At 36.0% G+C, this 17,041-nt stretch overlaps 2 protein-coding genes and 1 long non-coding RNA gene across 12 annotated transcripts in view; all 3 read right to left on the bottom strand.

The window, feature by feature from the left end:
* Positions 1-597: 597 nt before the first annotated feature.
* LOC309480101 (uncharacterized protein) lies at positions 598-4,112 on the bottom strand. The gene is made up of 8 exons (XM_082144470.1): positions 3,969-4,112; positions 3,788-3,891; positions 3,496-3,667; positions 1,950-2,053; positions 1,674-1,845; positions 1,492-1,595; positions 1,230-1,398; positions 598-1,133 (listed from the first exon to the last, which is right to left on the bottom strand). Exons 1-8 carry the CDS (start codon positions 4,061-4,063, stop codon positions 971-973), a joined length of 1,083 nt encoding a protein of 360 aa, XP_082000596.1. The 5' UTR covers positions 4,064-4,112; the 3' UTR covers positions 598-970.
* An 85-nt stretch (positions 4,113-4,197) lies between these two features.
* On the bottom strand, positions 4,198-5,403 carry LOC309481280. Its single transcript, XR_014199968.1, has 3 exons — positions 5,166-5,403; positions 4,681-4,728; positions 4,198-4,231 (listed from the first exon to the last, which is right to left on the bottom strand). It is a non-coding gene; the product is annotated as an uncharacterized lncRNA (long non-coding RNA).
* Positions 5,404-9,133: 3,730 nt separating this feature from the next.
* The window catches only part of hspg2 (heparan sulfate proteoglycan 2), a 106,473-nt gene continuing 98,565 nt past the window's right edge, over positions 9,134-17,041 (bottom strand). For 8 of the 10 annotated variants that reach the window (XM_082145372.1, XM_082145379.1, XM_082145374.1 and 5 more), the window contains 7 exons: positions 15,180-15,255; positions 14,620-14,698; positions 14,222-14,269; positions 12,677-12,747; positions 12,369-12,452; positions 12,175-12,278; positions 9,134-11,023 (listed from right to left, as the gene is read on the bottom strand). In XM_082145372.1, the coding sequence (XP_082001498.1) occupies positions 10,851-11,023; positions 12,175-12,278; positions 12,369-12,452; positions 12,677-12,747; positions 14,222-14,269; positions 14,620-14,698; positions 15,180-15,255 (635 nt within the window). In that variant the 3' untranslated portion in view covers positions 9,134-10,850. The remainder of the gene's footprint in view (positions 11,024-12,174; positions 12,279-12,368; positions 12,453-12,676; positions 12,748-14,221; positions 14,270-14,619; positions 14,699-15,179; positions 15,256-17,041) is intronic. The other 2 variants (XM_082145378.1, XM_082145373.1) reach the window with 1 other exon arrangement.

Genomic DNA, 17,041 nt, shown 5'->3' with positions numbered 1-17,041 from the left:
CAATGGAAGTCATATTCACGTACATGTTGTAATATATTTTATTATAAAATATTATTTTAATGTGTGCAATTTAATTTATATCACTGTATGCTGTCCTATATTCTCCTTAAAATAAAAAACAAAAGTTATTCTCAGTTAAATGTCATAATTTAGCCTATACCTCAAGTTTTCCAAACCTGGATGATTTTATTCATCTGTTGAACACTGAAGATATTTTGAAGAATATGGGTAACCAAACAGTTTATTGGCCTCATTGACTTCCATAGTATTTTTTCCCCCCATACTTCCATAGTATTTTTTTTTTTCATACTATGGAAGTAAATGGGGTCCATCAATTGTTTGGTTACCCACATTCTTCAAAATGTCTTATGTGTTTAACAGAAGAAAAAAAATCATACAGGTTTGTAACAACTTGAGGGTGAGTAAATGGTGACAGAATTTTCATTTTTGGGTGAACTATCCCTTTAACTGTGCATTATGGTATTAGGTTTGGCACTGTCACTTTAAAAATGGGTTCATTACGTTATTACAACATGATATACTATCACAAACTTAAAAAATATATATATATATATATGTTCATTCTACCACCTAGTTCTCTTTTTGCCTAGTTACAATATGTTTGAAGAAAATTAACAACTTAATGTCTGAATTTCATGATCAGCCAACTTTCATGCTTGCTGTTATTTATGAGGAAAAAGCAGCATGGTTGACTACTTGTTAATTTAATTAGAGGCCTATAATAAACATTTAACTATTTCACGTATACAGGTGTGCACAAGTTTGCTGATATGCAGGTATCATAGAAATAGTCTTGAATTGACGTGATCAATTTCCTCTAATGTTCTTAGCACTTCACCAATGGTACAATGATATGAGCTGAGGCGAGAAATGGCAATGCAATCAAATGTTTATTTTATTTGTTTATAATCTAAATGTAAATTAAAAGCTTAGTTTGACAGATATTAGCCTAATCTTGCAAGTTAGTCATGTTTGTGACATCCAATGGGAGGCTTGGGAGAATGGAGGTATTGCAGAAACTTTGCAGACACGTGTAGCGGACCTTATAGTCCTGACAGTTCCATCCACTCTGCGGCATATTCACACACTCAAAGCCCTGAAGTGGATCATATCTGCAGAATCAAAGTAGATGCCTATCAATCATTACAAAATTACTTTTACTATAATATTACGTAATATTTTATTATAAAATAAATAGTTAAACTTACACTTGAAAGTTGCTTCCAGGCAGTACAGGGGTCCCACTAACAGTTGTGACCTCAATGGCGATGGGCTGAGCGCAGGCCTGTAGTGGGTATGCTATCAGGGTTAATGACAGCGTCTCATAGTCTCCCACTCCTCCGGGATTATCTCGGTCAAACCAGGGTGTCCTACATTCTAATAGAGGATGACCAGTTGAGTGGATATCTTTCATTCATGACCAATAAAAGATCAGTTCATTCAATTCTATTGTGTGTAAATGTCACTTACTTGAACACCATTCCTCTGGGCAGGTGAAGCGCACTTTATAATCGACACAAAGCCCTCCTCCTTGGTTTGCGTTTTTACAAGAAAACCCAGTTGTCGGATTAAATCTTCAGAAAATACAAAAGAGCTTTAGAACATAAAAAAACATTTACACAGTTTCATTTCAGATCCTTTGATAGACTCACACTTGAAAGACGTTTCCTGTTTGAGATGCTGGTTGGCCGGAGATAGTCTGGGCCTCTATGCCGATTGGATTCGGGCATATTTCTTCAGGATACATACTGAGAAGGTCAGCCAACAGCTCATAATCTCCATTTCCACTTGGGTTATCACGGTCAAACCACTTGCTTATACAACCTGATAAATACCAAATAGAGGAAATTGTTTTTGTTTTTGTGTGTGTGTTTGTGTGTGTGTTTGTGTGTGTAAAAAATTATAGTAGATGAAGTTAAGATACATACTTGGAACACAAAAACTCATTGGACATGTGAAACGGACCCTGTAGTCTTGACACCCTCCATTCTGTTGTGCATTCACACAAGCAAAGCCCTGTGTTGGATCATATCTGCAAAAACAAAATGCATCTGATAACATTATTGAAAGACTTGCTTCTAGGACTCGCTCTTGCATATACAATTTAACATGCAGTTTCTATGAATCAGGGCCCGTATTCATAAAGAATCTTAATGCAAAGAGTAGCTCCTAGTGACAAAATTCTAAGAAAATTCTTAGAAATGTGGGAGTTTTCTCTTAAAATTTAAGAAAAAATCCTAGTAAAGAAAAAAGTAATTCAGAAAGCATCTTAACCCTTAAAAGAGGTCTTAAGGTCAAAATTGTTAGGAGCACGGACGAGGACTTTTAAGAGGCTTAAGAGTTTCTTTAGCAGAGGAGAAAATGGCAGAAAGACAAAGAGGGAGAAGACATGTGTTGCAGACAATGAATAACAGTGAGTTAATAAGACGCCATAGATTAGATTGTGCAGGGATCATGTTTGTGACAGATCTTATTAGACACGCTAATATCTCCAATACAGCGCATATGCCATAGCGCCAGAAATGAAAGTAATCACTACATTACGATATTTGGCAACTGGGAAAATTCCATGTTTGATACATTAAAACCAACATTCAAACCACCACTTAAATAGACATGCCAGCAATCAGTGTAATTGGAAAGAGTGGAACAATTTTTATCATTCTAAGCCAAGCAAATACCTTATAGGAAATTAACAGCATGGTAAATAAAAATAAAAAGGATTTATATACACATATATAATGTGTGTGAGAACGGTCAAATAGGAAAAATTACGCATGTAATTTCAAAGTGAAGGCTTAGAATAGACCCTATACTTAAAATCACTTTTTTTTCCCCTTCTTGGACAACCAACCAATCACAGTCGTCAAAAGATTGTGTCATACATAGCAACGGGGTCAACCCCGCCTCCTTACTAAGATGAAAGTTTTTGTCTTTTCCTTACTCAGAGTTGCTCTCAGATCAGTCCCGAATTGCTCTTAAGCCAAGACTCCTACGTAAAAGTTTTTAAGCTAAATTAAGAGTTTTCTGAGAGGATTCTTAGAATCTTTATGAATACGGGCCCAGGTTTTTAAGAGACTTGACAGTAGCTACGCTGCTCTTCCATCCATAGAAAAATAATTGGGCAACTGTATATGCAAGAGCAAGCGTTTCAGAAAATGCACAGTCCTACAAGCAAGTGCTACAACTGCGACCAAGTGTTAAATCTGTATTTCTCTGAATTTAAATGTGCTTACAGGGCAATGAGCTTACATTCTCAAAAATTCTGCTCTAAACACTTCAAGCAGTTAAGCAACATCAAGCAACTAGACTGATCAAGAGAATTGTAATAGACATTCAGTACATAAGTAGTGCAAAAATATTTGGTGGGACAAGGCCATTGTGTCTACTGTAGATCTCACATTCAAAATACATCCATGTCATTGTTCTAATCTGAAAGAATTTTAGCATAGAGAATGATATTGTTGGTCGTACACTTGAAAATGATTTCCAGTTGGCAGTACTGGGGTCCCACTAATGGTTGTGACCTCAATGGCGATGGGCTGAGCGCAGGCCTGTAGTGGGTATGTTACCAGGGTTAATGACAGCGTCTCATAGTCTCCCACTCCTCCGGGATTATCTCGGTCAAACCAGGGTGTCCTACATTCTAATAGAGGATGACCAGTTGAGCAGATATTGTTCATTCCCCAAAAAAGATAATATCATTGAGTTCTATTGTAAAAATGAACAGCTTAGCGGCCGTTTTTTGTGTGTAATTGTCACTTACTTGAACACCATTCCTCTGGGCAGGTGAAGCGCACCTTATAATCGAGACAAAACCCTCCTCCTTGGTTTGCGTTTACACAAGAAAACCCAGTTGTTGGATTGTATCTTCAGAAAGACACAGAATAATCTTTACATATCTTGTAAAGCTTCAAGTAAGATCATTTGTTTGAATTAAACCTCACACTTGAAAGACGTTTCCTGTTTGAGATGCTGGTTGGCCGGAGATAGTCTGGGCTTCTATGCCGATTGGATTCGGGCATATTTCTTCAGGATACATACTGAGAAGGTCAGCCAACAGCTCATAATCTCCATTTCCACCTGGGTTATCAAGGAGATTGTTTTTTTTTTTGTTTGTTTTTTTCCTTATAGCAGTATCAGTTTTTAACAATATCTTCCTTCATAAATCAAACTTACTTATAGCCAGAAGCACCCAGGTTGCAAATACCTGGAAAAGAAGAAAAATAATAATATAATATTGAATAATATATATATATATATATATATATATATATATATATATATATATATATATATATATATATATATATATATATATATATATATATATAGGGGTGTAACACTTCACAAAATTCACGGTTCGGTACGTTTTCGATACAGAAAAAGAAATGCCAGAGAAATGTCCTTGTTTTTTTTTTATTAAACCTAACATCATAAAGTATGATCATTTTTTACTTTAGCAATTATGGAGCTATACTTGACTCTTCTTAGGAGAATATAAAACAAAAACAGCTCCTTAGTACAGCTCCAAATGATTCGGTTTGTAATGCGTACCGAACTGAAAGCCTCGTACGTACCGAACGGTTCAATACGAATACGTGTATCATTACACCCCTAATAATATAATATAATATAAATGCAAAAGGTGTAGCATACCTTGCTGCTCATTCTTCTCACTTTTCAGTAGGGAATCTAATAGGAAAACTTAAAACAAATTAAAGAAAAACAAATCATTACAGTGTCTAGAATGGTATAATAATAATAATAATAATAATGTTAGCAAGGTGCAGTCAGACAGAAGATTATCAGGAATAAAGTTCAAATGCAGATATTCATCCAACAGGTAATACATACACGCAAACAGACCGGACAAACATTGAGTAAACGCGAGGAACTATAAAATACACAAGGTGATTAACTAAAGAACAGCTGTGATGATGATTAGTGTCCATAGAAACTGATGAGTAGCGGGAAACTCAAACAAAGGAACACATGTGACTAACCATAACCAACTAAAAGTCCATGAAAACGAATCTAAGAATAAACACACCTGAATAAGTGTGACAAATGATCATAATAATGAATGGCATTGCTAAAAGTCAAATTAAAAGATAATTAAAATATATATTCAGTACACTTACCCAGTCTTACTTGATGATTGTGCTAGTGAGAATATATCTTGTGATATGCTACAATATTTGACCATCTATCACTTCACGCAGGAGCAGTATCTTCACAACATTATCCATGCTCTCCTTTTGTCTGCTGAAATTCTTTCTCTTTTTAAGCAGGTGAGCTCCTCCCAGATCATCTTGCAGCAGCAAATCTGTTGTCAGCTTTGACTTAATTTCTCACCTCTCTTCATTCATCTCCAGCACTCCACCCATCTCTCTCTGTCTCACTAATCTCACATGGCAAAAGCGGTCCACATTCAAGAATTGTCTAGTGGGTCCTGAACAGGGATAATGTCATAGGAATAGTTCGGACTAAGACTTAATCTTTTGTTCCTCACTTTAAAACAGAGAATGTGTGTGAAATTTCATCATGCTACTGTACATGCATTAGAAAGAGACAATACAGCAATTGTAATCATTTACAATATACTTTACACAATAAACCACACCAAAAAGGGAAGCTTCAAGCTATTCATTTAACCTCATTGCAGACAGTGAATGTGAAGAAAAGAATTCCGAAAATGAAAAACTAAAACAGACATTTTAGTTCTTCACAATCTTCACAATTTTTACGGGTTTCTTGAAATACACAGTGCTGATTCCACTTCCTGAAGCTCACAAAAGATGAACATGAATATGTAGATTATGCACTCTTTAACTCATTACACAACAAAATATATGTTTACTTATAATCAAGACATTCTTTATTAATATTACATTATTAGCAATTTGGCTCTTACAAGTCTAGCAATCTGCTATTATATCAAAAATAAATAATTATTGTATGGCCTTAGAAGACGGAATACTGCTTCACCAACACAGAGATTCTTTCACCTAGATAGCATTACATAGAGACTGTGTCTGTTCTCCTGAATTAGTAAATACAAAAAACTTCCAAAACCATTTAAGGGTAAAAGTTTAATTGTTGTTCAACAAATAAAAAACAGATATAACACAGATAAACTAATTATAAAGCTCAGGTTGCTGAATATATAATCGCTTTCTTCAAAAGCACTTATTGTTAATGATCTGATTACAGATCATAACCTAGATGTGCTGTGTAAAACCAGACGATTACATTACTTTAAATGAATCCACCCACCAAGATTGTTATAAACACGAGCCTCTTCTGAAAGGCTAAGGGCGAGGTGTTGCTGTAATTTACATATATCTTCAGTATTACAGGGTTCTAGTTTCAAATATAATTCTTTTGAAGTGTTGGTGCTTAATGTAACACTATCTAGTAAATAATGATAAATCCCGTTTGACATTTGTGCTGGATACTGTATACAGGTCATAAAGTCCTTGTTGAGGCCTGATTGCCTAATCCTAGCCCCATAACTAAAGCTAATGCTGAGGGAAAATAATCTGACACGGGTCAGAATTAAGCACAACACTGAATATGATGCTTCTATGTAATATTTACGTTTATAGGTAAAGGGTATGCTTTTTACGTTACCACTCCTTTAATGTGTAATATACAGTAGGTGTTTGAGCAATCTGCAAAGTTACAAAGCACAATGTCTACGTCAAAGGGAGTTAATGTCCACGTCAAAGGGAGTTAAAGTCAACATGAATTCTTGAATATTTTTGAACATTTTATTGAATATTACAGTATTATTATAAATGATTTATCTGTGCATGTAATTTTTAAGTTATGTGCCCACATTATATTTAATCAAAATAACGTCCTATCGACCTGCTGGTAATAAAGTTTACTTCCATGTTACTTCATAAGGTGAACAAAATAAAAATGACCACTATGAAACATGGAACATATCTCCCCTTGGAAAGGTGGCAATACTGAAGGGTGTAGATTGGGCAGAGTAGAGATGGACTGCATCATAGAGAAATGGTTGGCTGTCCACTCCTCATCTGTGGCCTATCTCAGTATTCTCAGTCTGAAAGTACTGATTAGAGGTTTTAGAACGATGCATACCAGAGTATAGCTGAGGCTATGTTGTGTATCCCGCTTATAGCTCTGCCCTTGGGGCTCTAGGATTAGGCCTGTTGTGCAGAGACAGGGAGGGAGGTTTTCCCTAGCACCTGTGCACACTAGCTTTAGGGAGTAGTGCCACTTTGCAACTTTTTGCTCAAGATAGGAAGCGCCCTTGGGGTTGACGCGCTCTTGACTCTGGCCCAGTTATGGCGTAGTTGGTGTTGTGTTCCCCGTAGTGTCAACACAAAGGCAGAGCGTCAAAGTTCCACTTCAAAAGGGAATGTCTCAGGTGCGTATGCAAACTGGTTCCCTGAGAAGCTGAACAAGACACTGCATTTTGCATTTCCCATAGCATCAACATCAAGAGGCAGCATCTCGCAAGCAACATGAGACGTTTAAGTTAAAGTCCCCCTGTAGTCAATAATTTTATCCCTTAAAACTCATCTTTGATCACTAAAACGACATATTTAAAAGTTTTTTCCTTGGAACAAAAAAATCGTCATGTCTTGACGTAGCTTGAATGTAACTCTACACCCTTCTATGAACATGCAAATTACCATGCCTCCACTCACTCAAGCTCAGAGAACCACTCATTGATGATCACACGGTTGAATTGATTGGTTACAAGGTAGTTTGTAATGTCAGAAACACCAGCGATTTCAAACCGTGTCTTTGGTTTACTGCAGTTTTAAGGAGAAAATACTCGGCAATTGCGTTGACACATGAATTTGCTCATGATTTGTCTTAAAAGCATTTTAAAAACACCACATAGACATACCGGTATACACAACATTAAAAGCTTGACTTTCACCACAGGGAGTCTTTAAGAGGCGTTACATTTCTGAAACATGCTCTAAGCGGTAGACCAATCACAACGGCAAAAGACATCACTTTTCGGAAGGCGGGTTTTAAAGAAACCAAAACTAAAACGGAGCATTCAGATTGTTAACAGGTTCTGCAACAGTGAAAATGATAAGAAATTTTACAAATTAAATCATGTAAAGCTATTCTAGTAGTCCCCCTGAAACTAAATTATGAGGCTGTAAATGAGCTTAATAGGGGCCATTTAAGTCAGAGGGACTTGTGTAGAGTGAGTGTGCAGGTTTCATTTAAAGCAGCACTCAGTAGCTTCGGGACTTCTTCGCTGTATTCTCGCTTTTTGCTCGCAGGTTTCTCTCTAGAGCTCCCCCCACAGCTTCGGAATAGATATTTGACAACACTGTCGTAAAAACTCGTTGGTGATTCTCAGACACCAGAGGCTATAGATCAACGACATCAAAGCAGATGGGACGTTCTTTAAAACGTCTTCTTCATTCGGGTTCGGACAGCGTGAGGGAGCGCAATAATGACAGCATTTTAGCAGATTTCTTTTGGCCGTAAAGCAATTGTTTACATCGCGAGACCTGATATCACGCGAGACTTCCTGACGCAGCGGCCGGCGGCCCGCCGGCTCAAAGTTGCAAGTGCGTATTTTCCGCTCACGGGCACCAGGGGGGTGCGAAACGACCACCATTCAACCCGAAATAAGTCATATAACCATTCCAATGACTCCGAAGCTGTTCAGTTAAGGTAAAAAAAGTTACTTAGTTCACCTTTAATGCATTACAATGTTAGTAAGAACAGAGAGAACATGAACCTCAATAAATAACATCAGAGATGTTTGTATTAGATTTTTTTACTCATCTTTCAAAAAATTCCTACAGTCATAAGAGTTAAATTGACATAAAAAAACACTTTTTAAAGAGGCTATTGGTTCCAGCCTGCCAAACACTAAACTCACACAGTCATGTGTATTGGGGGCAATTCTTATATAACCCCTACCTCTGCAATCTTGATTTCCTATCGGATTTCAACATCAAAATTCAAGCACAAAAGCACAAATTTGAGTGGTGCAGTAGGCATTACAAATGAGCAAAACACCACCAGCTTGTGTGATCATGCTTTAAAGCCATTTTAGGCTCAGAAATCAGTGATGACAAAAGACAGAATCAAATAATAATAATACAAGTGAAGCAACTTTAATTAAGCAGTAATACTCTTTTTTTTTTGTTTAAAGAAATTGAACAAACAAGCCTTAATCATATAAAATGGTGAAAAAGACACACAGGGCCTAGGTGACCTTTGACCCCTGTCTGGCCCATGTGGGCGAGCATGCTCATTAGAGCTCCAAGTCACAGCACTAATAAAAGAGGGGTTTCACTAGGCAGTATTTCATCTGTAGACCTTCCATTCCGCCTCCATTTTAGACCTGCTCATTTTGCAATGTAATGAGCAGCCAGAAATAATCACTTCCTGTACACTCTGATTGAGTTAATGAACCTGAACGGTACGCCATAGATGTAGCAGTTCTCCATTAACCCTCCGGAGGATCTGGAAGATGACATACACATTTCCTCCTTTGTTCAATGCACATTGTGTAAAACTCATACAGAATATGAATGTGATGGCAGAAGACACCTAAAACCTTTTTACAAGTCTATCATGAAAAATAATATGTTAGTGAGGTTGTAGAGAAGAGAAGACTGAAGAAAAAAAAGAAAAAGCTTTTAAACTGCTGCAAAGTGATTTTCTGTAACATTTGAGATCCACTACAATAGCATTTTAGTCCTGCTATTATTATATATTTTTTAAATCACTATTTAGAGAAATCACAAATTGAATCTAGAATTTACTAAGATTAACTTCAGTCTCAATACTTTGGCTTGAGGGATTGTAATCAGTAAACAGTATTTTATTTTATTGTAAAGCTGTGGCTTTTATTACTTACAACAAACAAGACCCATCCAGAGAAGTAAATATTACATGGAACTAAAATGGTGGTTATGTGCTTGTTTTGTTGCCTTCGTCTTGTCTGAATTTAGCACCATATGTTTTTTCATTTATAACCAGACACATTTACCAAACATAACAATGTTACCAAACATGGAAGGTATATCATGTGAAATATATACAGTTTACACCATATATATGATCTCCCAATTTGTATTTTTTAGCAACAATCTTCACCTGAGAATGAGATGCATCATGATGTCTTCTGTGCTGTGACCTCACAGAGACCCGTTCCTCATTGTATCTAACTAAGCATGCTCGTCCCCACCGGCCCTAATACAGAGTAAAAGAAGGCAACGGAGTCTTCAAGTATTAACACAGCTCGGGCACTAAACCTCAGACACGCAATATTAGAGCCTAGAATCACTGCTAGGAAAACAAATGAGCAGGTTATTGTTAGCTTGCATTTCCCTCCACAAATATAATATATATATATATAGATTAATATGCTTATAAATAAAAATTCAGTGCTGTAAAAACATCTCCGATTCCATAGGATCTGACCCACCATAGAAGGCTCATCATGTTTATTTTTTAAAACCTTTTGTCATCTTTTTCTCATGGCTAAAAAGCTACTGTTCGGAGTATGTAAACTGAGCTTCTGTGTTAATAAGTCCTTCATTGAGCATAAAACACGGAAAAATTGAAGACTTGTTAATATCATAAATTTTTCTTTCTCTCTTTTTTTGGTTTAAGAATCCTTTCATGTGTTTTTTTGTTTTTTTTTTGGTTGCGGTGAAGCACCAAGAAACACGTATCAGTGTGTGTCTCTTAAAGTGTGACTGTAGTTTGTCCTGTAAGCATTTGAGAAATGCAAGTTTCTCAGTGTGAATGTGGATGAGGATTGTTTTTCTGTAGTCTCTGGTATTGTTTTAGTACTGCGTCTATGTTGAGCAGCGCTCCACGTTGATGCCCTCCTCTGCGTGGACCTGCAGGTCGATGGGTCGCGCTGGCTGTTCTCCCGGTCGAGCGTTCATCAGCGAGAGGTTCTTCACGCAGCCTGTGATACCCGAGGAATACTTCCCACCGGTCAATGCTTTCATGTCTGGAGCCCCACCTACAGTCCAAATACAAGCAATCTTACTTCAGATTCAAATGTTTATAACTTTCTTCTACAAGAAAAATACATTTCTATATGTCATCTGTAGGGGGCATCAGAACGTAAGGCATGTTATCGCATTTTGGTGAGACATTAGAGCCAAGCTGCCCCAAAAGTATTATAGAAATTGAGACACTGTGTATATGGTTGTTGTGTGAATAAATCCGGAAGTAAATATTATATAAACAGATTCTGTAATATCATAATATAGGTGAGAAACTGTTTGCAAATTTCGGTTCCTGGAATGTTTAGCGGAAATCTCATATAAATACTTATTAAATATAAAATTTGACAATATTTGTGTTTCCTTGCTGAACAGGATGTTTAAGTAGAAAGCTAATTTGTGATTGAAAAATAAAAAATTTGCCTTTAGTGTAGTGTCTTGACTTAATTTTTGTAATAAATCCTAATGTCTTCTACAGAGAGCATAGTTTTATTTATTTTTAATAATTTTTATCCTTCAAACTACAAAAATATGTACAGTACTGTTTAAAAGTTTAAAGACAATGAGATTTTTTCAAATGTTTTTAAGTCTTTTATTTGATTAAAAACAGTAATATTGTGAAATATTATTATAATTACAACAATACCTGGTTTATATTTAAATGTAATGTATTCCTGTGATGTCAAAGCTGAATTTTCAGCATCATTACAGTCTTCAGTGTCACATGATCCTTCAGAAATCATCCTCAAGAAACAATTCTTACTATTGAAAACAGTGTTTGCTGCTTAATATTTTTGTGGAAACCATGATTTTTTTCAGGATTCTTTGATGAACAAAGCATTTATTTTGAAATGGAAATCTTTTGTAACATTATAAATATATTTACTTTCACGTTTGAACAATTTAATGCAACCTTGCTGAATAAAAATGCTAATTTCTTTAAAAAAAACTACCAAATGGTGGTGTATTTATATAATTTATTGTAGAATATATATATATTTTTGTGTTTTTTTTTTTTTTTTTCAGAATTACATCTGTGTACTCTACAGACTACATGGCTGACTATGTGGACCTTAATAGACACAAATAAATGCACACATTTTCATCACATTACTCTGCTCAGCAGGCTACAAGGAAACAAATACAATTGTTATATTATCCTTACCCAAGTATATGTTGCCTTTGGTGTTCACCATGATGCTTTTGCCTTGTGATTGTCCACGTTGGACAGATCCTCCATCGATCTGGAGGTAGCCCTGCTTACCCGTTCTGTTCAAGACACGTAAAGAACACTCACAATTATCTTTCTTATAACCTTTTATAGGTTCTATTATGGTTTGGAGCGGTAAGGAGCATTACCGAACTGCAGTGATCATGTGCCACTGTCCATCGTTGACAGGCTTTCTGGAGAGAATCTGAGCCTCTCCGCTGCCCAGCTGGTAACTATCAGAGAAACAAGGGCACATCATGACCAGCTAAAAAGTAAGCAACTAAAACTTAGTTGTAGCAGCTAAGAACCCCATTAACAAAAGTCTTGAAATCTTGTGTTTTTGTTTTCTTTTTTATTAGATCAAACATCAGGTAATTATACTGTCATCATATCATATTAGACTCTACCCATTAACCCATGTGGTTTCGTTAGTGTGCAAATGTTCTCATTTACTCACCTAAACGCAAGATGTCCATTTTGTAAACCAATACTTATAAAGTCCTTCCCCTTTCCTTGATGTCCTAGCTCCTAGAAAGTATTTTCAGTGAAATATTCAAGTCAGTCTCTCTGAGTCATTGGGAAGGAATATGGATGTAAACCACAGACCAAAATGACACTATGTTGCATGTTAGAAATAAATGGGTGTGGATCTGTTTCAGCAACTGAATTACTTCTATACTACAGCTACCAAGACATTTCATTTAAAAACATTAATCCCACTGTAATAATAATACTAATAAAACCGATATACACAACCGTTCAAAAGTTTGGGGTCAATACGATTTTTTAAAATGTTTTTGAAAGTCTTATGCTTACGCTCACCAAGGCTGCAATTATTTAATAAAAATACAGTAAGATGGTAATATTATGAAATATTATTATAATATAAATAACTGTTTTCTATTTTAATATATTTTAAAATATACTATAAATCCTGTGATGTCAAAGCTGAATTTCGGCATCATTACGCCAGTCTTTCACATGATCCTTCAGAAATCATTCTAATATGCTGATTTAGTATAATATTATAATTAATAGTATAATTAATATTAATATAACAAATTTATATTTTAAAAATTGTTATCAATCTTGAAAACAGTTAAAACTGCTAAATATTTTTGTGGCAATCTTGATACATTTTGGAAAGATCAAAAGAACATAATTTATTCGAAATAGAAATCTTTTGTAACATTATAAATCTGTTCCCAAACTTTTGAATGGTAGTGTATACTGATGAAAATGTCCCTACAAATAACGATTCTCTTATGTTTAATATTAGTGATTAGTGATAGTAAAATTATAACAAGTACAGTCAAAAATTAAATCAGAATATCTTAATTTCCATAACATGCTGTACAAGGTTTGGAAAATTATTAACTTTAATGGCACTCTCACATATGGTACACTTTGGTGTCCAATGACTTTTTAAAAGCACAAATTCAATGTTTGTTGTTATTGTTGTGAGAACAGTAAGACATTTAAGAAAGGTAACCTAGCTAATTTTAAACACATCAAATGTATGACAATTTGCTGAAATTCAATCCATTTCAGGAAAAGGTTAATTAATAACTAATCTGGATTAACACAGTTTTGAGATTAACAGTCAACAACTCATGAAGGTGAAACAACTTTCAGGTCCTATTTTGTACCTTACTTGTTAAAAGTGCCATATTACTAATATGACTGAACAGGTGGAAAAGCAGGTGACAAACATAAGGTTAATTATGAGATGAACAAATTTGAAATCACACATAACACATGCAGACAATAACTGAAGTAAATTTTTGACTCATTCATAATGCCTGAGTGTGTCATTTACAAATGAATTCACAGTTAACAGGCAGTAATTAACCAAGTTATGTAACAAATACTGAGATCTTTAGAATAACTGTGCTCTTGAGCAACTGTGCAAGCAAGTAGTGCGCTGTGAGTGAAAGATAATGATACGTCCACGCTAATGCAGACATGCTTGTGTGTCTGACTGCTTGTGAAGAGTGGATACCTTTATACTAGCATGCTTCGTACGGAGGCTTAGAGCGCCTGCAGGCTCCTGAGGAGGATGAAGGTGAGTTAGCCAGGCAAACATGCAGTGCAGCCATTCAAATGTGTTTTAGAGGTGAGGGACAAAAGCATATTCCAAACCAGCTCCAAGCAAACTCATTTTAGTCAAATGAGGCTGAATATGAAATTTAAATATTTAACATTTGGACCCTGCCTATGCATGGTCTAAAATTTTATGTAAAAATGGGTGCCTTTTTATAAAATGTAATATTATATATATATATAAAATGCTATTTCATGGCCACTAAAAAATACTTTTGGCCAATAAATGTTATTTATTTTGGACCCTGAGTGCATGTGTCCTAAGATCCAGTAGGGGGCTCATGTGTACAAACATACCACTCCCTGCCACAGGATGAGGCCGTCTTCAGACACGGTGTTGATCTCTAACTCAATGGTCTCTGGAGAGTCAGGAGCACTGAAACAAATCAAACCGTCAATAGTGCTGGACAGCATTATAAAAAAAACAATAAATACTCATCTTAAGCAAAACAAAACCACCCTTTCAGGGATGTTCCGGGTTCAAAACTACGTAGTCTTGGTCACACTTTAGTTTAGGGTCCAATTCTTACTATTAACTACGACCTTTGCCTCAATAAACTCCTAATTACTGCTTATGAACAGTTAATAAGGTCGTTTTTAAGTTTAGGTATTGTGTCATAGAGAATAAGGCATTAATATGTGTTTTATAAATACCAAACAGCCAATATCATAGTAATATGCCTGCTAATAAGCAACTAGTTAATAAGTTAGAAATGGACCCTAAACTAAAGTGTTACCGAAGTTTCCTATGGTAAAAACTGCTGAACTTGACAGCATTCATTTAAATGGCTAATTAAGTCAGTTAAAATGAACATTGAACACAGTTATTATTAGTTTCACATATGGAGTGCCCTCACCTTCGTGGGAACATGGGCTTTGGAAGGGCCAGATATCCATTACTATGGAAATATGCAGAATATTCTATGGGAGAGTCTGCAAAAGAGAAACCAAAAAATAAATCTCAAATTGCAAAAAGGTGCCAACACTCTGGATCATACTACCACCATGTGGAGCTTCACCAAATAGCAGAATAAGCAGACAATGAACAGAACTGACCCCTGACTACATTAAAGGTGCAGTAAGCGATTTCTGAGAAACACTGTCGATATTTGAAATCAACCCAAACATACACACCCCCTCCCTTCATTGCTCACCCCCGAAATGCACGAACACGCAATTAAAGAGTGGCTGAAAGCGGGGGGAAAAAGCAAAGATGACAAACGATTGACAAGGAAGGACAAAAATGAGCATACAGTATACAAAAGTACATACAAGCAAAAGTTGTCTGTTAATTGCCAACAGTACACCAGCTCCAGCCTGTCCTGTTAATATAGCTAACATTACAACAACAGCATATCTCGGTTCTGTGAAACATAGCAAAACCAATGTTACTCACGTATGGAGCAGAAACAAAGCAACCTCTGTATCTGTTTTCAGGCCTTCCCACGTAGGTCTCTCCAGCGCCGGAAAGCTTGTCTAATATTAACGCTGGTCTTAAAGCTCTTGCCTGATCGTAACCCTCCTTTTCCCAGTGATATTCCTCTGACCTTTTCTCTTTTGTAATGTCTCTCAGCCATCATGAGTGGACACGCCCCCTACTGCGGATTGGCTACGTGTGTCGTGGTGCTCGGTCTGATCTCAGAAATCGCTTACTGTACCTTTAAATCTGAAATCTGATTAATTAATATTTTTCTTTATAAGTTATAAATGCATGATCCCAAATAACAGGCTTGTTGCATTGTGAGAAAAATACAAATGTGCATCAAGAGCAATTCATAAAAAACCCCAGATAAAATCCAACATAAATGTAATTTATCTCCATGAGATAAATAAAGATGAATGCAAATACACACTGCTGTTGAAGTAACATTCACAGTTGAGAACAACACTGAGCATTCCTCAAAAAGCATTCTCTCGAACCACGTAATAACCCTCGAGCAGTTGAGTGCTCATCAATAAGTGCTTCATGCTCAATGTTTCTGGACGTATACTCACCTGTCTAGTTAGCTCGAGTGTTTAAAAGAATGATATTCAGTGGTTAGTAACCAAAACATGTGTTTGTTCACAGTGTGAGGACATTTTGTTTACAGACACCGCTGTAGGGGAAAGTGCCAGTGCGGAAAAGATGTTGGTTGTTGGTTTTCGAACAAAGAGAAACAAGGATTTAATGAGAAAGAGATGACATATTGAAACTGCAGCGAGAGGCCGAGCGACTGACCGGACAAGACGCCTCAGGAGATGCTAAAGGGGAATTCTATGTATATGTTTGCCTTAAGAAAATGTTGCGCCGTTGCAACCGTCACAATTGTAACATTACCCACAAAAACTGCACCAAAAAGTACCCTAAACATTTTACAACGAAGACACAGAATTCCCCCTCAACATTACATTTAAAACTTCACAGAGGACACAGTAACCGATTAAGTGCAGAGTGCAGATGAGACCATTCAATTTGATATCACATTATTTCAGGGATCTATTTACAAGGCATCAGTATCAGTAAGCTTTTATACATTTTTCCTATTTTCTTGCTTTTGAACACTAACAGAAAAGTCAAGCACCTATTAGATATTAATTACATCCTTAAATCACTATACATACACTACTGTACAAAAGTTTGGGGTCAGTACAATTTGAACTTTTCTATGTTTTTGTAAGAAGTTTTTTATGCTCATCAAGACTGCATTTATTTGATCAGAAATACAGTAAACGCAGTAGA

Source organism: Leuciscus leuciscus (genome assembly GCF_965113295.1).
Source record: "Leuciscus leuciscus genome assembly, chromosome: 18".
NCBI lineage: Eukaryota > Metazoa > Chordata > Actinopteri > Cypriniformes > Leuciscidae > Leuciscus > Leuciscus leuciscus.
The sequence above is the reverse complement of the archived record's forward strand: the minus strand, read 5'-3'. Positions and strand labels throughout refer to the sequence as shown.

What these genes read in the sequence shown, in the direction of transcription:
- LOC309480101 (XM_082144470.1), bottom strand. Translation starts at nt 4,063, where the DNA reads ATGTATCCTGAAGAAATATGCCCGAATCCAATCGGCATAGAAGCCCAG. An exon ending in ACTGGAAATCATTTTCAAGT is followed by an intron (nt 2,054 to 3,495) that starts GTACGACCAACA and finishes TTGTTTTTGCAG; the next exon opens with ATATGATCCAACACAGGGCT. An exon ending in AATGAGTTTTTGTGTTCCAA is followed by an intron (nt 1,846 to 1,949) that starts GTATGTATCTTA and finishes GGTATTTATCAG; the next exon opens with GTTGTATAAGCAAGTGGTTT.